General features: G+C 55.8%; 2 protein-coding genes across 2 annotated transcripts; both read right to left on the reverse strand.

Annotated features, from left to right (window-relative positions):
- Positions 1 to 7,234: 7,234 nt before the first annotated feature.
- Positions 7,235 to 8,604, reverse strand: OVCA2 (OVCA2 serine hydrolase domain containing). The gene is made up of 2 exons (XM_045837464.1): positions 8,391 to 8,604; positions 7,235 to 8,099 (listed from the first exon to the last, which is right to left on the reverse strand). Exons 1-2 carry the CDS (start codon positions 8,563 to 8,565, stop codon positions 7,600 to 7,602), a joined length of 675 nt encoding a protein of 224 aa, XP_045693420.1. The 5' UTR covers positions 8,566 to 8,604; the 3' UTR covers positions 7,235 to 7,599.
- Positions 7,963 to 17,268, reverse strand: DPH1 (diphthamide biosynthesis 1). The gene is made up of 13 exons (XM_045837463.1): positions 17,122 to 17,268; positions 15,050 to 15,202; positions 14,865 to 14,928; positions 13,207 to 13,328; positions 12,634 to 12,791; positions 12,373 to 12,494; positions 10,778 to 10,846; positions 10,224 to 10,380; positions 9,986 to 10,086; positions 9,390 to 9,468; positions 8,992 to 9,132; positions 8,738 to 8,845; positions 7,963 to 8,099 (listed from the first exon to the last, which is right to left on the reverse strand). Exons 1-12 carry the CDS (start codon positions 17,180 to 17,182, stop codon positions 8,756 to 8,758), a joined length of 1,317 nt encoding a protein of 438 aa, XP_045693419.1. The 5' UTR covers positions 17,183 to 17,268; the 3' UTR covers positions 7,963 to 8,099; positions 8,738 to 8,755.
- Positions 17,269 to 25,152: the final 7,884 nt, after the last annotated feature.

The following is a 25,152-nucleotide window of genomic DNA, read 5'->3' on the forward strand; positions in this document are numbered from 1 at the left end:
CAGAGACTCCTCTTCCTGTGCTGGAGACTTCATGGCCTCGGGGCCCAGGGGGCGGCTCCTGATCTCTGCAGGTCCTTCTCACTCCCACCGCGTTCTGAGTCTGCCCGCACCCAGTTTCTACTCCGTGTTCTGGGTCAACCTTATCACGATCTTCTCTTCTGTCTCCCCGTGGTACCCTCAATAGGGAAGTGGTAGGGTTCCAAGAATGAAAAAGGGGGCTCCCGAGCTGCAGCCCCTGTGGGCAGAGGGACCTGCTGTGGGCTGAGAGGGAAAAGTGAACGGAGCGCTAGAGGGAGACAGGGAGACTCTTCGGAAGCGCTCTTAAAGCTGGGCTTCGATGCGTGAATAGGAGTTCTCCCCCAAGCAGGAAGGCATTTCTGGAGAGGATAACCTTTGGGACAAAGCCTGGAGGCAAAAAAGAACTCAGGGTGTCTAGATCCCAAGGGATCTGAAGGGCCTCTCTGACCTCTTTCCCGCTGTTATATTTTATCCCCTGGACCGGGCCAGATCCCAGCCCCGTCAGGAGTCCCTTAGCCCTGTGTCTTTTGCGAAGCGAAGTCTGTCCACTGTAACCCACCCCCGTGTCTCCTCTGCCCACTGTGCATGTTTTTAACACTCTTCCCAGAAACCGGCTTTCCGAGTTAACTCACTGTCCCAAGCTGTCCTTACATCTAAGTGGGCGGGTCTCACAGACCCCAGCCTAGCTGCTGCTCCCCTGGGGATTTCATTTGACCTTTCCCCCCACCCAGTTGCACCTGCTCTGGCCTGGCGCTGTCCCTTCTCCACCCCAACCCAACTTCTCTCACACACTCCCCCGCCTCACTTAGAGTCCGCCCCAATTGATGGAGGTAGGCTGGGCCAAGACCATTCATTTCCCTGCTCCTGTCCAGAGAAACTCTGCCCCGCAGGGCATGTCCACTTCCTGCCAATTCTGCCCTCCAGGAGGTGGTTCCTGCTCTGTCACCCCCTTGAGAACCCTGTCCGCCAAGCAGCTGCTGCTGCTGTTGAGCACTTGGTCTCCTTCACTCATTACCACCCTCACATGAGCTCTGCCAATGCCCGTGATTCCACAAATGGGTCCTAAATTCCTTTTGCTAGGTGCCAGGCTCTGAAACGGACATTGCCGACCTGTTCTCCTGGCTCCTCTTCCTCTCACTCCCCTTCTCCTGCCCCCTTTTGCCCAACTTCCCCACAGAGGACTCCCCTTGCTCATATCCGCGGAATCCAAGCCACTCTACTCAATTTTTCTGCCTTGCCTCGGGTCTCCAGCTACCGATGGTACCCTGACCCCACCCCCCGGGGCATTCCTTCCAGGCCCAGCCTCCTCCTACAAAGACTTCCAAGGCCCCTGACCTCCCCTGCCCTTCTCCCCTCCACTCCCTACACCACGGCCCTAGCTGCTGCTCTCCGAGGGTCCAGTTCCCTCTCCTGCCCCCCACCCCCAGGGTGATGACACCTCAGGGCCACTGGGGTGCCGCCGCGGGGCACCTTGTGACGCCACAGAGCCGTCGGGTCCAGGAGCTGAGGTGTGGGAGTGGGGACTACAGATGAGGACCTTGGAAGATCGGGGCCGGGGCAAGGGTTGCGCCCCAGGTGTCCCAGAGTGAACAGATACGCAAGGGAGCTATCCGACCTCCTGACGCTGCGCTCCTGCGGGCCCCTCGTAGACTGGAACAGGGGCGCGGGCTCCCCCTCCCTGTCCCTGCTTCCGGGCACCCGCCTCCCCCTCCCAGCTCCCCATCGCCTAGGTCTCCACCCCCCCCCCCTGCCACTATAAATAGCCCCTCTTCCCGTTTCCTAAATTCCCTGCTGACGTCGGCAGCGCGTCAGTGTGTAGGAGCCGGCTGCATGAATGAGCCGCCGCACGAGTACTACGCGCGACTATAAAAGCCGCGGCGCCAGCCGGGCTGCAGGAGGCGAGCGGGCGCTGGCGCGACGCAGCCGGACAGGTAAGCGGGACTGACTGGCCGACAGGCGACAGGCACGGACAGGAGGGAAGCGAGGACAGCGGCAGGCTGGGGGGCTCCCATGGGGTGGGGCTGTGGACTGGGCTGGGGCGAGGTTTCCCTTGCAGCTCGTGGAGCCCGGGCCGGAGGCGTACACAGAACACTCTGCAGCACTTGCCCTGATGGAGAAGCGGCCACTTCGGAAGAACGTCGAACAGAGGACGGACCCCAGAGTCCCCACGTCTTTTCCTGGGGTTCCCGCGCCATCCCCCCCCCAGAAAGTGGGGTGAAGATGCTGGCGCCTCAGGAGACGCACCCCCTCCTAACGCTCCCCGCAGCGCGGTGACTCAGCCTCGCTGCCCCGGCTGAGCCAGGCACAGGCTGCGGATTTCTTGGGACCGCCACCCCCCTGCATTCAGCCGGGATACCCCTTCCCCTTCCCGCCGGGCTGGTGCCTCTGTGTCCCGTCCCGTCGGCCGATTCACAAGCTCAGCGACAGCCTCCCGCCTCTGCGTGAGGAGCTGTCCTCTCAGGACCAGGCGGGGGCGGGGCCATGGCAAGACAGTCCCGCCCCACCCCCACCCACGCCACCGGAAGTGTCTTTCAGCGGGGACATCGTTGACGTCACAGGGCTTTGACGTCAAGGGCCGCGTGCCGGTCCGCGAGCGCTGGGGCCGAGAAAGGCGGGAGTCGCGGGGGAGGAAGAGCAGTAGCGCCCCCAGCTGCGGGTGACGGAGGCACTCCCCTGCACCCCTTCCTTCCGCGGGCAGTGCGCCGGCACCTTGGCTGTAGATTGCGTACTGCCCAGGCCACCCTCAGTAACAGTCTCCAGTCACTGCCACCGACGCCTGGCCCCGCCCCAGGACCTCGGACCCGGCCACCTGCCCCGCCCCCGGGCCCTCTGTCCCTTGGGGTCCCCCGCCCCGCTCGCAGCTCGCGCCGCCGCTGTCCGCGGTGCTGATCCAGCGCAAGCTCCGCTGTCAGGCGTCCCTTCCCTGGTCCCCAGGGGCTGCGAGGGGTGGCTGGCCCACACACACACCGCACAGCCCCGAAGCAGTGCAGCGCTGGGTCGCTACCGCGTGCGCCGCCCCCGCCCCCCAATAGCAGTCTTGACGTCAGCCCGCCTGGAGCTGCCGCGCGCCCCGCCCCCGCGTCTCCAGGGCAACCGTGGCTTTCGATTGTTACTGTGGGAACCGGAGGTAACAGTCTACAGCCATGGTCGCCCCGCAGCACGCCCACGCGCCGCGCCACGCCGCTCAGTGCCAACCCAGTAAGGGGGAGACCAAGAGGAAGAGGAGGCGGGGGAGGCGAGTCAAAATTCGAGGTGTCTGCGAGGGTGGCGGGAGTTTTGGCGCAGGCAGACGGGCTCCTCCAGGGTCTAATGGCGGTGCTTCCACCCAAGCAGAGAAGGAAGCGGGGTGAGCGGAGCTCTCTGCCCATCCAGATCAGTGACTCTTCTGTTCTCCTAGCCAAGGTATTGCAGACAGGGGATGGCGAGAAAAGGGGCAGTTATGAAATTTGGGTCCTTTTTAGGGCCTCTGTGGGAGGGAGGCTGCTGGGACCCTGAGGCAAGAACAAAATGTTTGCCTCCTGGGGACTGAAGTGGGGAGACAGAGGAAAGTTTTCCTAAATATGCCACAATCTTATTCTTCCGAGAACCCTTAGCTGAGTAGGCAGAGGGCAAAGAGTAATTCTTGAACCCACTTTCTGATGGAGTTGCAGCCTCCCTTCATTCCTCTCCCCACTCTGCTCCTCTGAACCATGTAGGATAAGGAAGGTTCCCAAACCTCAGAAAGCCAGTGGGCTTGTAAAGTGCCCAGGAAGTGTTGTCTGAACCTATCAACATCCTCCCCTCAGTCTCTCTCTAGGTGCTGGATCCCAGTTGGAGACTATCTCAGATTAGTCCTAAAGAGGGGGAGTGAATCAGGGGGGCCTATTGTGCCAGTGAAGTGTGAGCAATGACCTCTCCAAAAACGTTGTGTAGGTCATCTACCGCCACCAACGTCACCTACAGCAGGGGCTGACTGTTGGGTATTGGGTGCAGGACTTCCCTAGGGACAGTACTGGGAATGATTAATGCAACCCAGCCCTACCAACAATTAATCCAATTTTTCTTTACTTTTCCATACCCCTCCTTTTCTTCATTAATTTTTTATTCATCTTTACCCCTTCCTCTTCTAAACTTCTAAGACAGTTGGTACCGGTTTCACAGCTAGTGGGTGCTCACCTGCTGTCTTCCTCCCACCCAGGGACCCTGGGGTCACATATCAAAATGCAGTTGATTCTGGAATCCAGCAGACATCACGGGCAGATGCAGTGCACGTAGGTGGGAGCATGCACTACGAAGCAGGCGGTCCAACCAGGCTTTGTCACCAACTGGTTGTTACTTAAGGGGCCATGTCCCTTCTACCTTCTAAGCTTTCTGTAAAATGAGATGATCCTGTTGGGCAAGCCTGATGTGAGGATCAAATAGGATAATGTAAGTAGAAACCATTTAAAGCCACAAAATACTATTTTGCTCTTAAGTACTATTCTGTTAGGCTACTATGTCTTTGTGAGGGGTGGTGGTTGGGGAGACCCCAGGTCTGGACAGTTAGGCAGAGTGAACAGGGGACGGGGCCTCCTAAGATTCTCAGTTGCTGTCTGAGCAGGACCTCTGGGACTGGGGCAGTTGAGAGGTTCTTTGCCAAGGGACTCTTCCAATCGCTTTAGGAATCTAAAATGGAGTGAAAGGTAGGTAAGACAAATGCAGGGATGTTCTTGAAGAGACCAAGTCTTTTGCAGTTGGACCCCATCTGGAGAAGGTGGACAGAGGGGAAAATAACCAGAAGACTGACTGTACAATGTTAAAGAGTTTTTTAGTATCTTGGAAATCATTTAATGCACCCCACCCTCAACTTACTTTATGGATTAGGGAGGTGAGGCCCGGAGAAGACACTTAGCCCAAAAATAATGAGTGGTGGCCTCTGATCACCTTCTATGGGGCAGCAGAGAAAACAATGACTAGTAAAGGTCAATCATGAGTTCTTGAATCTGAACTTACTTTGGGTAAGTTACTTAGCCTCTCTGTACCTGTTTTCTCAGTTGTAAAGTTAGTAATACCTCAGTTAGTATCTACCTCAGAAGTTGTGAAGATTAAATTAGACAACTATAAAGCTCTATTTATCACAATGACTGGTATAGTTAGCACTCAATAAATAAGTAGAAAGCATTGCCCTTTCTATCCTCTGAATCTCCTTTCCCTTGGTTATAAACTGAAAATGTTAAATCAATGATTGTTGAGAGCTTGCTCCCCCTCCCTAGTGGAATGCCTGAGAATCACATGGCAGGCTTTCATCAAATAACATTAACAGAAACTTACATTCTACTCTCTGAAGCAGTGGTTTTCAAATGTCATGTTGCATGAAGATAGCCAGATAGCTAGTAGATTCCTGGGTCCCAGTGGTTGTTGACTCAGTAGACCTAGAGTTTGGTCCAGGAATCCAAGATTTAACATGATGTAGATGCAAACAGTCCACAGAATCTTTGTGTGTGGGTGGGCGACTGTGGGGGCTGCATACAGACCCCCCTAGGATTCTTAGCTGTTCCTGGAGGGCATGATGCAAGGTGACGGTGTCTCACTTGGAACCAGTGGATCACATGGCCTGCCCCTTCAGGGGGATTTTATGATTCTTGGGGAAAAAGTCCCATCCCAGGCATGATGCTGCTGCTGCACCCAGTGCTGCTCTGATGTTCCTTCGTCCTTCTAACTTTAAGCCCTGGCTTAAAGTTCATTCCAATTATCTTCCCCTCTCTCTTTCAACCTTCACAATAACCACAGTAGCTGTGGTACACAAGCCATCGTTTTCACCCCTTGGGACCTTGCTACAGGGGCAGCCTGTGGTTGCCACGAGAGCTCGTGAACCCGGAACTGCAGAGCCACTGCATCCACTTTGAACTACTTATTTCCAGAGAAGCCAGGAATCCTAATTTTTGTGTGAAATTACTAAAAGTTTAAATTCCTTAAGTCCAATTTTTTCTAAAATTGTATGGGCCAAATCCAACAGGTCTGTAGGAGTCAGTCAGTCCATTTTAGACTCTCCACCTTTTGCCAAGGAAGAGACCCTTTTACACAAGAGCAAGGCCCTGCCTGGTGTGGCTCATTGGTTGTTATCCCACAAAGCTAAAGGGTCATCAGTTGATTCCCAGTCAGGACACATGCCTGGGTTGCAGGTTTGGTCCCCGGTTGGGGTACAGAGAGGCAACTGATCAATGTTTCTCTCCCTTTCTCCCCCCGCTAAAGAAAGTAATTACAATAAAAAAATAAAATAAAAATACACCAAGAGCAAGGCAGAGCCAGAGAACTGTGGCAAAGAACTTTCTTTGCACCCTCACTTTCTGCTATAAAGGTCCTAAACCCAGTAAACTGGGTCAGTCTAAGTAGGTAACTCCAGCTTTAAAAAAAAAAAAAATTATCTTGGACAGCTGCTGTCTACAGCGCAGAACTCAGAATTTGGGGTAATTTGACTGTTATTCTCATTGTCTCAGGATGGGCTGGAGTGTTTGTGCTGCACCCCCAAACTTAGCTTCTACTCCATGACTTAAATCCCTGGGGGCAACCATGCTTGAGGAAGAGAGGGTCTGTTTGGATGTTCGAGAAGAGAAACAAGTTGGTGAGCCTGTGGAGGTAGGGCTGAGGTTAGGGAGCAGCGGGGGCAGAAGGTGGGGTGCTACCAGTAGGGAAATGGCTAAAGCGAGCAGGCTTTGGGGTACCTAGAAACAATCACAAACCCAATGGGCTGTTCAGGCTTTGGCTGGGACCACTGCGGTGGAGCATCAATCTCAGAAACTCTGCAATGGGGGCAAGTCTGGAAAAGGGTTTCCTCTATCTTTGGCCTCCATCCAAGGTTTATCATCATCCTACCCTTTGAGCTCATAGTTCACAGGAGCCAAAGAGGTTATGGAGGAGAAAGCAGAGAACACGAGAAGCCAGGGACTGACAAAAGGCCAGCACACAACTGTCGGGGATCATGATGGAAGCAGCCTCAGCTCAGTGTGATCCAGGCAGCGCCTTATCTGGTAACCTTTTCCTAGAACTTCTGATATAAATCCTTACCTGAATCAGTCAGCAAGACCTCCTTCCTTCAGAGTGGTACTGAAGACCTCCACCAAAAATGTGTGAGCGTGTATGTGCACACATACATGAGCCTCTCCTGGGGGCTCCTAACTGGAAACACCTCTCTGCCTGGTGCTGCCCTGGAGGCAGTGCAGCTGGGAAATTTATTTTTCCTGTATCAGGAGAGAGATGCTCAAAATCTAAATCACTTTATTTTGTGGCCGTCACAATGGTGCCAGCTCCTGCTTTTTCCATGCCACCCTCCGCTCATTCAGGGCTCCACTGGCCTTTTCCATGTTGGGAGTACCAGATGCCAAGGTGCAAGTCCATTAAGACCTCCTGCTCCCCATTTTTTTGAATGCATAGCTGGGCTTATATAATCTGAGTTTTAAGAATTGATATTTGTTTCTTAACTGGAGAAGGTGAGGGACAGTAACAACAGTGAAGATTCCAGGGTAGGGAAAAGGGGAGGGCAGGGATCACAGAGGCCACCCCAAATTCTGTGTCCCAGTTGGGGGTGGGAAGGGGGATATGGGAGCCCAAGCATTTATTGATCTTTCACTCTGCAAACTGGTCCAAGAACTTAAGGTAGGCCTGGCGCTGGGGTGCAGCTGCTGGAATGAAGTGTCCACCAGAGTGGGTAAGAGTGACGGATCCAGTGAATCGGCTAGCGAGCTGCATGCTCTCCTGACAGGGGATGACTTGGTCAGTGTCCCCGAAAACATGGAGTGAAGGCAGTGAGAAGGGGCCCTGCAGGATGGATTCCCGGAGGCCAAGGCCGCGAGGACAGAAACCAGATACCAGGATGATAAACCTTGGCAAGGGGAAGCGGGGATCGCCTGCTTGGCCGAGGGCACACACAAAGGCTGCTAGCGCAGCCCCCTGGCTGAAACCGAGGAGCCCATCGAAAGGTCCCAGCATGTTCAGTGCCTGTGCCACCGTTCCCAGTGCTTCCTCCAGACCTCTGCACACTGTGGGCTCTCTTAGTGCGAAGAAAACGTCGGTCTCCTGTTCTGAAAACCACCAGCCTCGAAGCTGCTCCTCCGGAGGGCAGGGCCCTACAGCGATATGGGAGATAGAAAAGGGTTAGGGCAAAGGGGAGGAGAGAGAACAAAATCTGGGGAAAGTGAGGTTGGGAACTGAATGGCACGGAGGGGTGGTGGTGCGGTACAAATTAAGGTGGAAATCTGGAAGGCTGGGGTGGCAGAAATGACGGATATGTGCAGAATGAACTGGGAGGGTGGGAGGAATGAGTGAGGATACAGGGTGAGGGGGTGCTGAGGGTGTTACGGAGACGAGGCCAGATAGAGAAGACTCGTAGCGCATTTCCGGGACAAGACTCCTCTCACCGGACTCCGGCAAGGGGCCCGTTGCGTCCACGATCGGGTGCGGGCCACTGAGGCACACGAGCTCCGCGCGGCCCCGCAGCGCCTTCCTTAGCGCTCCGGTCTTCTCGCGGAAGCCCCGCTCGCTCTGCCGGAAGCCAGCCAAGCACAATACTCGCAGAGGTCGCTGGGCCGCCATAGTGCTAAGCCGCGCGCCAGAGAGAACGGAAGCGGCCCTTCCCCGAGAGGAAGTTGAACTACGCGAGGGGGCGGGACCAATGCCAGCACCAACGTGAAGGCGGACCTCAGAGCTAGCGGGCGTTCCCTTGACAACGCGGAAGGGTAAGGCGTAGCCAAAGTAGGGCGGATACCTGAGACCCAGGAGCGTCTCAAGGAGCAAGTGGCACCACCTTCTCATCTCTGCAGCTGCAACCCTCGCAAGTCACGTCTGGAGAAGGGCGCAAGGGCCCCTCCTGCACCTAAGGTCGCACACTTCGGTCAGGATCCGGCTTCTACGGCGTCCTCCATCCCTCTCGTGCATTTCCCGTAGTGGCCGCGTGGCGGCGGCCACAGCTCGCGTCGCTAAGGAGCTACCGGTCCTCCCTCCTTGGGAGTCCCCGCCTACCTTCCCCAGCGCAGGCCTGCGCGGGGCCTGGGCGGGCCGGTCCCGTCCGTGGTTCACAGTCCAGGGACCCAACGAGCTGCCGGCATAAAAGTCCATGGGGTAGGGCTGCTGCCAGGAAATGTTCCTCAGGGCCACCGCCGCCTAAGGGAGGAAAACCGGACAATAACACTTGCCAATATTTTTCTGCACAGCATTATTTAATCCAATCCTCACAAGGACCCTTGAAGGTTCTATTCTCAACATACCACAGAGGAAATGTCAGGTTCAAAGAGGTTAAGAGACTTGCCCAAGGCCACCTGGCTGGGAAGTGGCTCAGCTGTAACTAAGTGCTGCCCACTTACCCCACTCTAGATCCCAGAACCAGGTACAGAGCCCACTCTCTCAAATGTTGGTGTTACCTCATAGGGTGTCAGCAGCGGCTTGGGGAAGGCTGTGCCCCAGTCAATGGACAGGCGTGGGCATGCCACCTGTACCCACCTGTGAAGGGAAGTCAGATCAGACTACAGGGAGGACTTCCCCCTTTCCTGGGCAGCAAGCTGAAGAACGTGACTATGTCCCCAACACACCCAGTGAATGCTTACTATGAATTCTGAAGTAAAGGCTGGAACTTACTGCTGTTTAGAGTAACACAATAGTGTTGCTTCTCTTCTCCTGTTTTCTCCACTGACTACACACCTTCAGAGGGCAGGGCCTGGGCAGCTCCTCTGTGATAGTATCCCCAGAATCAAATTTAGTGCCTGGTACAACACAGGTGCCAACCACCCCTCCCACTCATCTCACACAGAACCACTTTGACGTTGCAGTTGCCTGCGAGCTCCGAGTCAGAATAAGTATGACCTGGCCCCTGCTGGATGAGTGTTCTGTAAACATCACAATTTCATGATCATGGAAGCAATTCCCCATTGACTCCAGCCTTCGATATGTGCTGGGCAGGAACCAGCTTCTAAACTTTCTTAGATAGCCCTAGCTAGGTCGGTAAGGTGGGGAAACTTACACATCTACCTGAGGAAGCAGGCTAAGCTTGCTGGGAAAGATCTCCGACAGCAGCAGCCTCACAAAGGGAAGTCCCAAGGCTTGGAGTCTAGATTCCAGGTGCTGTTGGCAGAGAGAGGGAGGCGGAGCTGGAGTCACCATGACCAAGCTGCCAAGGCTGAGTTCCTCAGCCTACTGATCCTTCCCACTGGGTTTCCCAGTCAGTCCCCTCCTCCAAAGGCCAACCCAAGCCCTCTGACCTCCAGAATCTTGGGGCTGCCCTGGCGGCCCAGAGTGCCCAGGATAAGGCCCCAGGATTTAGCTGAACGGGCAGTGGCTATGGCTTCTTGGCGGTTAGTCTGCATTCGTCGATGGTCATAGTGCTCTCTGGATAGGACTTTGCTGTATGGGTCGTATCTGGAAAAAAAGCTGTCAGGGTTACAGTGATAGCCACTCATGGGACTTGGGCTGTACACACAGCCCCCTGACTCAGCCCCTCAGTCTCCTGAACCTTCAGGCTCTATGCAGGTAATTATGAACACAGGCAAGAGTGTGGATTATCATTGGGAAGATCAGTCCCACAGCTGGAGCAGGCAAGAGTGGAAGAGGGTTTTAAGATATCTGTGTGAATCCCAGGGGATGGGTGGGTACTCTGCAGCAGCAGCCCTTGGTTCGATATCCGGATTCAGGACCCAAGTACGTCAGATTTTTAAGGCTAGGGGCTGTTAAGTAGCCAGAGAATGAGGAGGTTTTGGCTGATTGAGGGCCTCAGTGGCAGAGAATCCCACCCTCTCCTTAGCTGGTCAGCCCGTACCGGTAAGCAGGGACAGTGGGGTTGGCAATCATGACAGACTCCAGATGGAAGCGGCCATCTCCAAGATATCTGCAGGGGGGTAGAAAGGAGGCGGTAAGTGTGGGAGGGGCAGCAGCAGAAGCAGGCACTGCCTTAGGGTTCAGAGGACTGAGTTCTTGGCTGGCTGTACTACCACCTGTGTGTGAACTGGGACAAGTCATCTCACCTCCTGAGGTCTTGGTTTTCTCACACGGTAAACTTGGTAAAACAAGGAGTTTGAGTTGGATTACCATAAAGCCCCTCCAGTTATGCAGAATCTAAGAATGCCCCCATCCCCTAACCTCTGGGGGAGAAGTAAAGGCATGTCTGGGGCCAGGTAAGGCCACTCCAGGCTGTGGAGATCCTAACTTGGAAGTCGGGGGACAGATTCTCCTTCGCTCAATGCAGACAAGGGCAGTAGTCAGTCATCCATGCTGTAAATGAGGTCTCAGGGTATACACTGGCTACTCCCTGTCCTAAATACCTAACTACCTACCTCCCTCTTGGGTCCAGGTCCTGAGTTGTGACAACTGCTACTGTGTATTGGAATTCTGCCTTCTTTGCACTGGCCTGGGCTAAGCACCTGGCACGTATGACTTCATTCAGTCCTATCAAATAACCCTCCGAGCTACCTACAGTGATCCCATTTTACAAGATACAACTGAGGTTCAGGGATGTTAAGAAACTTGCCCAAGTCACAACTACTAAGCGCTATGTTTGGGACTCGACGTTAGGCCTAACTCCCGGAAGGCTGTACCCAGCATGCTCTGGGAGACGCTACCTCTAATAGTACCGTCCTAGAGATGAAGAGGCCAGAGCAAGGAAGACAATCCGCCACGGCAGCTCCTTCTCTGGGCAACCACACCAAATTCTGATGAATGGCTAACACTCGGGGTGTCCCTCCCTCCACCACACACATTGCAGCTCCCATGGGTAGCCATCTGAAAGCTCAGTCACACAGGCACAAGGGAAATGTCACTTGGGAAGCAGGCCTGCCAGGTCAGGGCTGGGGACGGCCCTGATGTGGGCCTGTCCACGGGCAGGGGTGTCTGTGTGGGCACAGCAAGGCCTGTGGGCACCAGCATCTGCAGCCCAAAAGGTGGGGCTCAGTCAGGGGAGTGCCCCTGCCTCCTTTCCTGCCATTAGCTGGGGACGGGGCTCCCCTCCCCAGCCCCAGCTGGGAGCTGTCGGCTCTGCGGCTCTGGCTGCATTCACACAACATTAAGCATTTCCATTACCTAAAATAATTAGGCAGCAGGAGACACGCTGCTCCTGCTTGTTAGCTGTCCGGATGCTAAATTAATGGGGCTCCAGCCTGGGTGTGCCCATCCATCTTCTCCAATTATATTCCCACCATTTCTAGCCCACTTTCAGCCCCCTATCAGGCTCTCTGATTCCTGCCTCACCCTGGGCACAGCCTTTTGGATGGTGGACAGAGCACAGGAGAGGGAAACAGAAAACCTGAAAACCTGTTTGGTCTCCATCTTGCAGAGTGACCTTGAGCGAATGGTTAAGGAGTTTTAGGCTCCGAGGGTACTCTTACATCTCTACAACTGGCACCCCCCTTTGTCACTTACACAACAGCCTCTGCCTCTCTGGGCAGGTAGGGGGATGTGCAGCCCAGAATCTCTCCAGGGGACAGGGGCTTGCACTGTGGGACACTCACACGATACTCAGCTTTCAGCTCCTGGGCAACTGCCTGTAGGGAAAATGGGAGAAGGAAAGCTGAGTGGATGCGGGGTGGGGGCAGGGGAGAGCCAGGGCCAGAGGACCAGCCTGCAGCACCCGGAGGGGGACCCAGAAATAGCTGGCAGACTGGCTGCTGTCTATCCACATACCTGTAAGGTCGACACAAACTGTATGGTGCTAACCAGGGCGAGGGCACTGGCTGGGGGAAAGGTGAGGCGGATAGAGTCCAGTAGGTGGGTAGTGTCTATCCGGATGTCCACAAAGACATACAGCACCCGAAAGTCTTGGGCAGAGGTGTCCATGGGAACTGGGAGGAGAGAAGAGTTCAGGAGACTTGTTTTTGGAAGGCAGGAGGGGCAGAGGGCATGGCCTAGGTCAAGGTCTCTGAGCAGCCAGGACCAGTGGCTTTAGGCTAGGGATAGAAGGAAGTGGTGGGGGGGTGGGGAGGAGGTCACAGGTCCCTGAGAAGCTCCTTCTCCATCACTTGGCTGGGGGCCCAGTCTGCTACACCACCAACAGGCTTCCAAACACCCGCATCTGGGACAGCAGCATGGTTTCCAAGGCAACCAAATCCAAAGGAAAGAGCAGGAAGGCTGAGACCATCCCAGAAACCAGGAGGACCTCATGCCCACAAGCAGGACAAGGCACTGTGATGAGGACCAGCGTGAAGTCCTGCCTCCCTACCAGCCCTGCCAGGGTCCAGGTGTCCTGGTCCGCCATACCCAGGCAGCTGTGGCCATAGTGCACCAGGAAGTCAGCTCCCAGGGCCCTTGCAGTAAAGTCATCCACACAGCAAGCCCCATAGGTCACATCACCCATCACCATCACCTCAGCCTCTGTGAACCTGTGGGGGCAACAATGAAGAGGTAGGGAGAGAGGAGCTGGGCCCTGAGGCACCTCCCCCATAGTGACACAAGGAGTGAGGTGGAAGAGAGACCTCACCCTGGGGAAGTACCTTGGGGCCCAGCTGCCCTCTTCCTACTTCTCCCAATCCCTTGGGTAGGCAACTACCACTTCTGCCAACAAAGAGGAAGAGGGGCCCAGCTGCCACCTCCTCCAGCCCTAGCAGCAGCTCCTGAACCAGAGGATGGTTTCTGTAGCACCCTGATTCCTCTGCTCAGGCTCAGGCTGCAAGAGGAACCCTCAAATCTCAGACTGGTGTACACGGGGCCAAACGCAGACCCCCGATGGCCTGACTCATCCCACCCAGAGCAGTGAGCCTGCACACAAGCGCACAGGCGCCTGCCCCCACATGCTGGCACTGTGGGGCACGTGGGCATGCACATGTGGGCACGACGGCCTCCCTGATGCCCAGACCCCCGCTACCTCCTCACCCTTAGTCAGGGCCCTCTGTGCCCAGGATGGGAGCACCCATGCACAGCTCCCCCACAGCACATGGCACCGCCCACACACCTCATGCGTCAGGAACAGTGGGCTCTGGCCAGCACATTGCCATGGGATCTGCTGCCAGGCCTGAATCACTGTGGGACGGGGGTGGGTGGGGAAGACCCTTCGCCCCCTGAACCCACTTCAGGAATGGAGCAGAGGACCAGCTCTTCCCTGAGAGACCCACCCCTCGGTCAGGTATCCTGTTTCAGTGACTGGGGTCTCCCTATGCTTCTCCTGGGAACAAGGTGGGGAAAGCTGGACTGTTGCCAGTCACCCCCCAACCCCTCCTCCCCCATCCCCAAATTAGGTTGCACAGAAGCAGATTATTCAGCTCCTTAGAATGCAGCCCAGCCATCTGAGTCAGCCTGAGTACTTAATTTTTTATAGATTAAAATGTATGCAAATTGGCCCAAGCCCCAGAGAGCATCCCTAAGGGGCAAAAGGGTGGAAACGGGAAATGAGTCTGTGGCAGCAGGATGAGGAGCAGGGTGCAGGGTCGGGGAAGGGCAGCAGCAGGGGAGTGGGAGGTTCCCATCACGAGATGACCTCCCCTTTCTCCATTCCCTCTCCTCGTTCCTGTGATGGAACCAGATGGCTGAGCACTCACCCCCACCCCCCAAGGATGGCTCATTGTATTGAAGAAACTTAGACAAGGGGGTAGAGGAACTGAATACCATCTCCAAGGCACTTCTCCCCTGCCAAGCCCCTTTTTGCCCTAATCCCCAAGATGTGCCAGAGAAAAAGGTTCCCCCTAGCTAGATCCTGCGCTGACTACTCAGCTCATTCCAGGGTCAGTACTGAGGATTCCTAGGTTCTTCCTCAGGCCCCACCACCTGCTCTATCTTAATTTTGTTTTTGTGTTTTTTTTCTCTTTGTGTGTCTATGGTTGAAGGCAGAAGTCCAGAAGGAAAGAATGAGGTCAACAGGCAAAGCAGTAATGGGCATGAGATCTCAGCCCAGCTCCCTTTCCAGTGCCCTAAGTAAGCCTCACCTTTCCAAGATGTCCACAATGGTGCAAGCGAAGAGGAGGAGGCCTTCAGGCATCTGCAAGGCCACTGCAAGACAAGGCAGAGACATGAGAGCAGGAGGATGGGAAAAGGCTGGAATGGGGTCACTGCCCCTAACTGGCCAAGCAACCTCTCCACCCCCACCCCAGCTCAAAGCTTGGGGGCTCACCTTTCTTAGCCTGGGCCTGCTGGATCCTCCAGATGGTCTTGGGGATCTCAAAGTTATAGTTGGAAGGCAGGACTTGAATGGCTGCCTGCAGCTGGGGGTTGTTCAGGATCTCAGGGGGGATCTGATTGGCCAAGCGGCCCCGAGGGGCTCGACCTAGATAAACATTGAGACCCCAGTCAGTACCCAGCTGACACCACAGCCACACCCAGCTAAACTACTAGCTTTACTTATATTTCAGTCCCAGATCCCAGATGTGTTGGGGCTTGGCCCTGTCATCTTCCCCACTGAGTTCACCCTGAAGCTGGAAAGAAAACACATTAAGCCAGGAAGAAACCTGCACAATTAATATCTGTGTTGTGAAATTACTGTAAATCAGACTCGTGCTCATGAATAGTGTATGGTTCACACCTTACCTTGGGAGACCAGAGGTGACACCAGTGGATTGAATTGAGGAGCAAATGGAAAACAAATCCATACAACTGCTCCTTGATAGAGAACAATCCTGAAGAAAAACCATGAGCCAAGGAATCCCAAGTATTCTGGGAGAATGGCCCCCCTCCCCCTACCTGAGAACACCTTGAGGTTCTGAGGTCCTAGTAAGAATCTGTCAGCAAACTGTTCTAAGTGCTAATTTTAGACTGCCTTTCTTACTTGAGCACACTGATTATGTCTACACTGGTTAGTTCCTGCACTCTCCCCTCTTCTCATTTAAAAAGGAAATAAAACCAAACACTTAACTGACTTAAGTTCCCTTGTCCTATTGTTCCGCCCCGCCTCCTACCTGGGTAAGGATGGAAAGAACAATCTAGTCAGACTGTGGGCAAATAGGTAAGGACAGAAAAGTGGCATCAACCTTTAGAGGGCAGTAGTGTAATGGGGGCAAATGTAGATATCTAAATAATTACAACCCCTTGATCACTCAAGGATATGTTTATTGATTTTAGAGAGAGGGAGGAAGAGAGAGAGAAACACTCATCAGTTGCCTCCTATACATGCCCCAACTGGGGATAGAACCCACAATCTAGGTATGTGTCCTGACTGGGGACTGAACCCACAACCTTATGGTGTATGGGATGATGCTCCAACCAAGCCACCTGGCCAGGGCCCTAGTTACCTCTTTAGGAGCCAGACAGTTTGGGAATGTGGCAAGAAATTAATTTACTTAACAAATATTGATTGAACCTATACTATGTGCCAGAACTTCTGCTAGGGTCCCTTACTATGATAGGCAGGATCCTCCCAGACTTGATCCTTGGAGGGGCGGGGGGCGGGGGGGGGGCAGCAGCGTTGGAAGGAGTAGGTGGGTGGGTGGGACAGTGGTGGTGATGTTGCCAGTGAAGAACTAGCATGGCTAGCTGGGACCCTGAGGCCAGATTTGTATGTTACCACTGCTATGGTTTTGTTCAGTTGTTTCAAAGGCCTTGGAACAACCAGCCGAGTATCTCTGGGCCCCTCACATAAAGAAGCTCCCCTCACAGATCTACATCCCTTGTGGTTGCTGCACTATCTGGCAGTCTTAGCAGCTCAATTTGTCCCAAGGGTCAGTAGGTGCCTCCTCCTTTTATCACGTGGGTAAATCTTCTGTTTACATCAGTGTTCCCCGGAAGACTGTGAGGTTCCCAAGGGCAAGGCTGCAGTCTAGTCCCCGCACCTTGCACAGGCCTGGTATTCAGTGTGCGCTCAGAAAGTGCCTGGTGATTAAAACCACTTGCCCCTTCCCTGAAAGCACTCCCAGCGTGCCCACTGTGGAAGGCCCGCTGCAAAAACTCCTGGCTCCTTCCCTCCCAGTCGGGACCGTCTTTCCCATGAGTGTTCATGCGTCTGTCCGCTGGCCAAGGCGGGGGACAACGTTTCCGGCTTAAGGACTGCAAGTTCCTAGAAGGGGCTGCTCAGGATCGAGCCCTAAGTCTACTAAAGAAAGACCGGTCCCCCAGGCTCCGGTGACAGCGGCCCAGAGCCACCGACGGCGGGGCCTTCCACGTCTGGCGGAGAAAGGGGGCTGGATTTGTCTCTAAGTTGGGGGCCCTACCACGAGATGCAAGGTCCAGAGGCCACTGCATTGTAGCACCCACCTCTGTCAGGGCCGTTTCGGCTGCCCGGCTCCGCCACCTCGGATGCAACCAGCGCCGCCATTACCGGCCTGCCCACGTGGGGACCAAAAAGACAGCCCTAGAAGAACGCGGAGAGCGCAGCCATCTCAGTCGCTCGCGGAAGGGCCAGCGAGGGGCGGGGACGGTGAAGGAGACGGAGGGGGCGGGGCTGTTGTGGGCCAATCTCAGCCCGCAAGGTCGGGACTCGCGAGAGCCCCTAGCGGTCCCGAACGACCGCGGCTACACTCCCCTGGCGACCCTGTCCTCTCCTCCTCCCCGCTGACCGGAACCTGGCACTCCCAGACCCGAGCTCCCCTACCTGTCCACGCCCTGCCGGACATCTGCGGGCAGAGTCCTGTGATTAAAGACACCACCACGCCTTTCTGCTCCGCCTCCCACCTCCCCTCCTGGTAAAAGCAGTGGATGCGTGTGGGTGGGGCCACACTCCCTACCTCGGCGAACTCCACGGCCGCACGGGACAGAACTCCCTGCCCAGCTCCAGACTGAGTCTTGATGCCGATTTCCGGAGCGCCGCTGCGCCCTCACCACCTTTCACACCCACAGTGTGGAAAGATCACATGTGGGAAACTGATACCAGGGGAAGGTCCTGCGCTTGAGGGCGCTTTCCTGTGAACAACGGGTAGTCCAAGGACGCAGACTCCCTAAACCTTCGGATTCCGGCGTTTGCCCTGCCTAGGCTGCCCCTCAGGCCTAGGGTAGACTTTCTCCCGCTTAGTGGCCTGAGATCCTGGGATCCCAAAGGAAAGGCAGAGCGGCCAGTGAAACAGCCTTGACCTTTGGAAGATCAAATTACTTTCAGGACTGGCCTTCAGCAGGGTCTGCCCCATAGAGCAATAGTTCCACAGGGCCGTTTGCCCACCCAGTCTTCTGGCACCATCTTCCCCTCTCTGCAGTGGTGATGTGAGCACAGCTGGCCCTTTAAGACAGCTCTGTGGCCTCAGGCTCCCCTGGAGGCCCTCTCAGCTTAGAAACTCCTAATTAAGGTGCAGAGAGAAGTGAAAAACAAGCAGCCAGGGACTGGCCTTACCTAGGAGGCTGTCCAGAGAGGAGGGAGGGATGGCTGGGGAGGGAGGGGAGTGAGCAGCGAAGGGGAGGACCAAAAGGGATCAGCGTTCTGCTCCTTGGGCCACTGACTCACACTCTCCTAACACAGTCACAACTTTGAGCAGGAATGTGGCCATCATGGGTCCCAGGAACACACCTCTCCCTTCAATGCAGTTCAGCCTGGACTTTCCCATCTTCCCCCAGTTTCTCTGGCTCCCCAGGGATATCACTTCTGAGTCCAGCTCCTCGGGCTTCACAACACTAAGGTCCAGCCTGTGGGCAGCTTTAACTGTGGCTGCAGTTATAAATTCCAAGGGGGAAAAGACTGGCTCCAGCAGAGCAGAGGCTGCTCCTTAGCAGACACTCTGCCCCTTAGGGCTTTTTCAGAGGTAGAAGTGGGACCTGTTGATAATGGAAGCCCATTCTCATATAACAGCCTCTGTGCAAAATGAGCTTTCCTGGCCCCCATTAGTAAACCAGATGATGTTTGGCAGAACTAGACATCAAAGACAGATGGGAGCATGTCCTTCAAGACCCTGCAGTGCAAAACGTTGGGGGCTGCTATTGAACTTGGTCCAAGAACACCTCCATCTGTCTGTGGGGGTCTCCCTGCCTGAGTTACTCAGCAGTCTGAGTAATTGCTGCCTGACAAGAAAGTGGGCAGGGTGCACCCCCACATTACACCACAACACCCGCCTACAGTCACCCCCACCCCAGCCCTCCTGAAGCTGAAATAACTCTGCTTCTCACACTCACGCCCAGCTCCAGCCAACTTTGCCTAAGATGCTGGGGTTTGTGGGGCAGGGACACATGGGGTGGTGGCAGGAGGAGTAACCACCCCGATTTGGGCTGACAGTTTAGCCCTGATCTGCTGGGCAAGAGGATCAGCTTCTGTGGGCCTTGGTTTACTCGCAGAGGGCCTCTGCAAGTTCTCCGTGTGGGTGAGTTCAGCTGCAGTGTCAACCTGGCAGGGCTTAGACAGGGTGGGGGTCAGTCCAGCCCCACAGCTGGTCAAGGCTAAGAGAAAGGATGCCTCATGTCCTGTTCCCACCCCAAGATGGGTCAATCTTCTTGATCTTCAGAACAAGGTCACTTCCTCACCTCCAAGCATTTGCACATTCTCTCCTGACTGAAGTGGCCTTTCTCCTCCTCAGAAGAAAAGCTCTCCTTTCTCCTGAGGGCTGTTGAACACAGCCCTCGGGACCTAGCCCAAGTGGCACCTCTTCTGTGACGCCTTTCTTGGTGGTCCTTCATCCAGCTACAGAGCCAGCGGGGCCCTGTCCCACACTTTGTATCTCCTCCTGTGATGCTCTAAGATGGTTTGTGGGTCTTTCTTCCCCAAGCTTCTGGAAATCCAAGTCTATATACAGTTAGCTCACACCCAAGCTCAGGGCAGCGAGTGCATGTGTGAGTGAATGAATGATACAGGTCTCTCTGACCTTCCTATCATGCCAAGTTTTTCTCCAACGAATCACACAACTCATTCTCTCACTTCAATTATATCTCCGCTTAGACGTCACCTGCTCAGAGAGCTTTCCCTAATTCCCTCACGTCAGCTCCAGAATAATTGTTTTTCTTTCAAGCACCATCTCATGTAGACTTTCCCCATTGGGTTCCTATTAGACTATAAACTCCACAAAGGTAGGGACCTTATCTTCTTCATTGACTGAAGTTCCAAGGATAGTAGTGCCCTACACATGACAGACTCTCAATAAATGTGTTGAATGAGTTCTTTAGCCCACTCTTTTTCCTCTTCCAGGACCCGTCTATCTGAGGCCAGCAGGGGGTGCCGGCCTCCACCCAGGATCTTGGCTAGCCCGACCCTTCCCAGCGCTCAGCCCTGCCTGCCCCCTGCGGGACCTGCTTTCTAGGCGGTGCCTCCTCCGTTTCCTACGAAGCCCCTGGTGGGGTCTGTATAGTTCAAGGAAAATCAGAGGGCCCCCTAGGTGGAAATAACCCACTTGAGTCCCACCTTGGTTCGTCTCTGTAGGGTTTGCAACTGGGCCTCCTAGAATGCTTGCCGTGAGGTCTAGAGCCGCCTGGGGGCACGCCACACTTCCTCCCAAAAAAGATAATGTCAGGGTGCGAGGCGGCAGGGTCCGTCGGAGCCGTCCCGGGCTGGGAGGAACCGTCCGAAGAGGGTGCGGGGTGCGGACTTGTGATCGAGGGCTCTGGGCGGCGGTCGTCTTGTCCCAGCCGGTCGGCGGAGTGCACGCTTCCAGCCGCCTGGCTGGGTGACCTCCATCCGCGAAGGGCGAACGCGCGGGGGTTGGGCTGCGGGTGAGAGCTCTGGGGAGCCCACGGGGCCCGGGAGGGGCTTTCGAGTGGTCAGACGAGACCGGCCGCGGGGCTGGGGCAGGTACTTGGACGGACCGGGGCGGAGGAACGTCTCCGGGGGCGGGCGCAGTGAAAACACCTTGGGAGGCGGCGCCGCACGGCTGAGCGCTGCCGCCCAGGGAATAGGACGGCACTCCGCACCGCGAGCTGAGAGCACTTTCATAAATTTTGTATGGGAGGCGCTCCGTGAGCGGGGGCGGGGAGCGGAGCGAGGGGGAGGGAGCTAGCAAGCGAGGGAAGGAGGGAGGGAGGAGGAGAGGTGGGGGAAGCTGGGGGGAGGAAGGGAGGCGCCCCGCTCCGCCGAACACTCGGCCCAGCAAACGCGCGCCGGGCGCTTTCCGCGGAGCTCCGCGTTGCATGCGAGCGCCCTTTTGCAGCAGCCGCGGCGGCGGCCCGAGGGGGCGGAAAGGAGGGGGCCGCGGCCAGGGGGCGGCGTCCCCCCTCAAAACCGCCTTCAAAGTGCTCTAGGCTGCAGAAGCAGGCCGCCGGCTTCGCGGAGCGAGACGCTCGTCCCGGAGCTGAGCGAGCGCGCAGTGCTGCCGGGGAGCGCCACGGCTGCCGGTGCCCTCTGAGCGGGGCTAAAGCTCACCATGCCCCTGCGGGGCCGGGCCGCCGGGCACAAGCGGATCCCCGGCTTGCCCCCGCCTCGACGCGCTCGGATTAGCTGCGGCCAGCGCCTAAGGATTTGAATCCAGACCCCGGGAGGGAGCGCGCCTAGGCCGACCTCGGAGTGGCGGACCCGCGGCCAACATGCTTCGCAAAGGTGAGTTGGAGCCTCAGGGGCAAGTTGGAGTAGGATGCTCACGGGGCAGAGCCGCGAGCCTTGGAGCCACCGGAAAGCTGCCTGATGCCGGGGGCTCCGGCCCGGAAGCAGCTCCCGGAGGGTTGGAGGGCTTTGCAGGGACGTACCACTGGGGGATGGCTGCTAGAGCTCAGCCCCGGCCGGTGGTTGGTTGCGAGACATGGGATTTGCCCCGTGAATCAAGCGACCAGGCCTAGGGATGAGGCTCGGCGAGGTCATTTCGAGACCACTGTAAGTTGTCCGGTGATGGAAAGGGTGCCGGCCTCCTGGGACCTTTGCTTTGCCATTACAAAGTTTTGCACTTGCAGGCTCAGTCCCCTGCGCGGGCACACGTCGCCGGCTTCTGCTGCTTTGGGGGGGCCGCGTCCAACCCGCGCTCCAGCGCAGCTATAGGTCAGTCACCGAGCGGCCCGGGCGCTCGTTGCGCGCCCTAGCCTCCCAGGTGGAGCCCGGACGCCGGCACCTTCCTTGCAGCTCGGCTTTGGTCTCCAGGCTCCGGGCATCCACCGGTCGAGGGCGATGGCTAGAGCCTAATGTCCGCTTCCTCAAACTTTCTCTGTCCCTGGAGTGGAGAGATGTGAAGGCGGAGGCCGTGCTAGCTGCGTGCGCTGCCTGTGCCAGGCTGAACTTGAGATCTGGCTCTTTGACCACTACCCTCCGGCAGCCCGGCTCATTGCCGAGCGCTGCAAAGTTGGCGCGGGCGCTGGGGAAATCCCGCCGCGCCCCCACGTGGCTGCCGCGCGGGGAGCGGGTAGTGGGGCCCAGGGAGGGCAGGTGACCGTGCTCTGGGCCCGTGGGCCCCGCTACCCGCTGTCCCGACCTCTGAGTCTGCCTCTTTCCACTCCCAAGTCCGGGTGGCCTTCCACTGCCGCCGGGACCCGCCCCTCCTTGGAGTCTCCGGCCGGAGCCGGGAGGCCAGCGAGCCGCGGCGCATGCGGCGGACAGTCCAGACCCTGCGGAAACCGGCTGAAGCGGGAGCTCAGGTAGCGGAGGGGCCTGATCCCTGCGCTCCGCGCTCTAGCCTTAATCCGCCCCTGTTTCCATGGCAACAGGCCGAGTTGTCGTAAGCACAGGATTCTGACCTCACAGTAGGATGGAGAAGGAGGAAACCGGTAGGGGGAGGTGGCCTGAGGAGGGGGAAGCAAGCCTCAAGGTGGGAGGAGAGGAGCGGATGTGGGGGTGCTAGAAGAGACCCCATAAGTAGGTCAGGCAGGTGGGGTAAGAAATCACACCTTCGCTGGGAGCGGTAAAGGTTGTGTGATGGTCCCCACTCGCTCAGGCTGACCCCGGATCCTGAGTTACCCCTGTCATGTCAATACTCACAAACTTGTGTGGCTTGTGCCCTCCACGTGGGTCGGCCGGGACAGTGCCGGGGAAATGATGACATGACTGCCTTTCAGCTGGTGTGGGAAAAGTCTCTCCTGCTGGTTGGAGAAAACACTTCACTGATACACACCAGTTCCATGTCCCTGCAGAAAGAGACTAAAAGTCTTTTCAGCAACCAGTGTGCTGGCCAGAGTGTCTGTGCACAGAGGTGATTGATACAGAGGATCTGAGAAACTTGGGCCTGGAGCATGCAAACTTGCACCAGTGGAGAAGGCTTCCCAGGCAGTTTTAAAAGGCCACCCATGTCTGGCTGCAGGTCTGTGATGGAGATAGTGGAGAGGACTTAACATCTCATTTTCCTTTAGGTTTTTTTGTCATTTGGCAGTTTGCAGTTAGAAATGAGCCATGAAGCAGCCCACACACTTTGTTTAGATGGTTGAGGTGCCCAGGGAGGCTTGAGCAGCCTCCAGGAGCCTTTTCGCATCCTTACCAGCCAGAGGCCCAGCTTGGGATGAGCCCAGTGCATTCTGGGGGCTGCTCCCTGGGGGAGCCGCTTACCCTGCTCAAGACGTGGCCCTGGAGGCTTGGCAGTCCTGTTTTCTGCTAAGGCTATTTTTTTCCCTTCCTGCACAGCTTGGTTGGTGGGAGAACTACCAACAAAGAGGTTTCCACCTGGGTTGGCCTGAGGGAAATAGAAAGGAGAAGGCTTTGTCCATGCCCTGGAGCCTGTGCTGGGACATTTCGTGGCAAAGGACTTTTATTTTGGTTCTCTCCTGCTCAGTTTTCTCCCGCAGCCCCAGATCTGACCCTTAGGACTTGTGTCTGTTTTACACATGTGCAGGACGCTCAGATTCTCAGTGTGGATCCTAGGTACCTGCCCAAAGCCAAAGGTGTGCCTGAAGCTAATGGCAAGGGAGGTGGCCATGGACATTTCTGCTTCTGGAATTGTTCCTACAGGCTCCAATACAAAATGTTATAGGGTGGATTGCAATTTCCCTGCCTATCAGGTGCAGAGTGCCGCAGAGGGTCCTGGCCCCAAAGGGAGTTTCACAGTTCAATTATGATTTGGACAAGGGTTTGAAAGGTGAAAACAAAAATTAACCCTCTCCAGGTCCTGGGGGAAGGCCTTACCTTTCTGCAAAGGGCAGGGCTCATGGCCTTGACAATGGAGCACTTTGTGGAGTTAGGAGGCTCAGTGGTCTGAAGCCTCAGAGGAGGAAGGTGAGAGTAGGCATTGGACCATGAGGATCATCTCTTCAATTTCTGGTTGTCCTGTTACAGCTAGTGAGGTGCTGTCCCCTGGCAGGACACTTTAGCGGGTGCTGTGGTGCATCTCTTAAGGAACAGACTCTGCCAGGCACAGCCCCACATCGGTGAACCAGAGCACCCCGAGTGGGTCTTGCTGCTGGCAGTGCTGGTAGCTGGAGGCTTTGACAGCTGCTCTGCCAGCTTTTCCATACCCTGGCCTGCCCTGGTACAGCCAGGGGTATGAGAAGCAAACCTCTGGTCCGAGATGAGAGGCAAGTGAGGCCTCACACCACCCAGTACCACCCAGGAAGGAAGGGCAGCTTGCTGGGGATTTTGCTTTGCCAGAAGTGGCCTGCTTAAGGTCAGAATCTATGGTTTTCATTTTTAGAGCTATAAAAACAGAATGCAAATCAACAGCCTCTGGGCTAATACAGAACCTTAAAGTTTTTGTCTTGTTAAGCAAAGAAATAGAGTGCCAAGTAGGCTTTGTTAAGTGGCAGTCTAATTAATAATTTAAAATCTTGTAGCTGTCTTTCATTAGAATTTATCTGTACATCAACCACAAAATCAGTCAAACGCACTCATTTATAAGTTAATGCCATCCTTGAATAATTCAGCAAGAGCTAGATTAGGGCCTGCAACCCAGTAAGATGCATTTTGTCCTTTTGGTTTCCATAGCCAGATGGGCTGGCCTGGTGGCCAGATTGGGTTTCCTTTGTGGGAAGAAGGGAAGGCACCAGGAGGACAGGACGGTGGGGCTCAGATGCTCGGTCGGTTGGAATCCAGAGGTTCTCTAGACTCTAGACGGCCAGGGAGTTGCCGTGTGAACAGGTGTGAGCAGGCTCTGTCTCTTAGAGCTGTTGGCGACATGGCCCACTCCAGCCCCAGTGTAGAAGGGGAGGGAGGAGTGTTGCGGGGACAGACAGCTGAGACACTCCTCCTTCCGCTGCAGAGGAGGTGTAGCTGGGACAGCAAGAGCCCTGCTTGGGGGTTGGGGGGTGAGGTATGAGGCTTCTTAGCCAAATGCAGGTGCAGAAGGAATTTCAGTTTTCCCAGACCATTTCTGTCCCACTCAAGGAATGCAGCAAGAAAAGAGCTTCTTTAGTGGGAGCTTCTGGACTGCTGCTTCCCTCAAAGCTCCTGGTCCTTATGCCAGAAAAGAGAAGCCAAGAGGAGGAATTTTCGGGGAGCACCAGGACACCTCAAGAGAAAGGAGAGTCAGAGCAAGTTGCTAA

The sequence above is a fragment of the Phyllostomus hastatus genome, unplaced genomic scaffold (assembly GCF_019186645.2).
Source record: "Phyllostomus hastatus isolate PE091 unplaced genomic scaffold, TTU_PhHast_1.1 phas_contig_210, whole genome shotgun sequence".
Classification (NCBI taxonomy): Eukaryota; Metazoa; Chordata; class Mammalia; order Chiroptera; family Phyllostomidae; genus Phyllostomus; species Phyllostomus hastatus.

Coding starts and splice junctions, on each gene's coding strand:
- OVCA2 (XM_045837464.1), bottom strand. CDS start 8,565: ATGGCGGCCCAGCGACCTCTGCGAGTATTGTGCTTGGCTGGCTTCCGG. Junction 8,100..8,390: donor GGGCCCCTTGCCGGAGTCCG/GTGAGAGGAGTC, acceptor ATATCGCTGTAG/GGCCCTGCCCTCCGGAGGAG.
- DPH1 (XM_045837463.1), bottom strand. CDS start 17,182: ATGGCGGCGCTGGTTGCATCCGAGGTGGCGGAGCCGGGCAGCCGAAAC. Junction 14,929..15,049: donor GCAGGCCCAGGCTAAGAAAG/GTGAGCCCCCAA, acceptor CTTGTCTTGCAG/TGGCCTTGCAGATGCCTGAA. Junction 10,381..10,777: donor CCCACTGTCCCTGCTTACCG/GTACGGGCTGAC, acceptor CTTTTTTTCCAG/ATACGACCCATACAGCAAAG.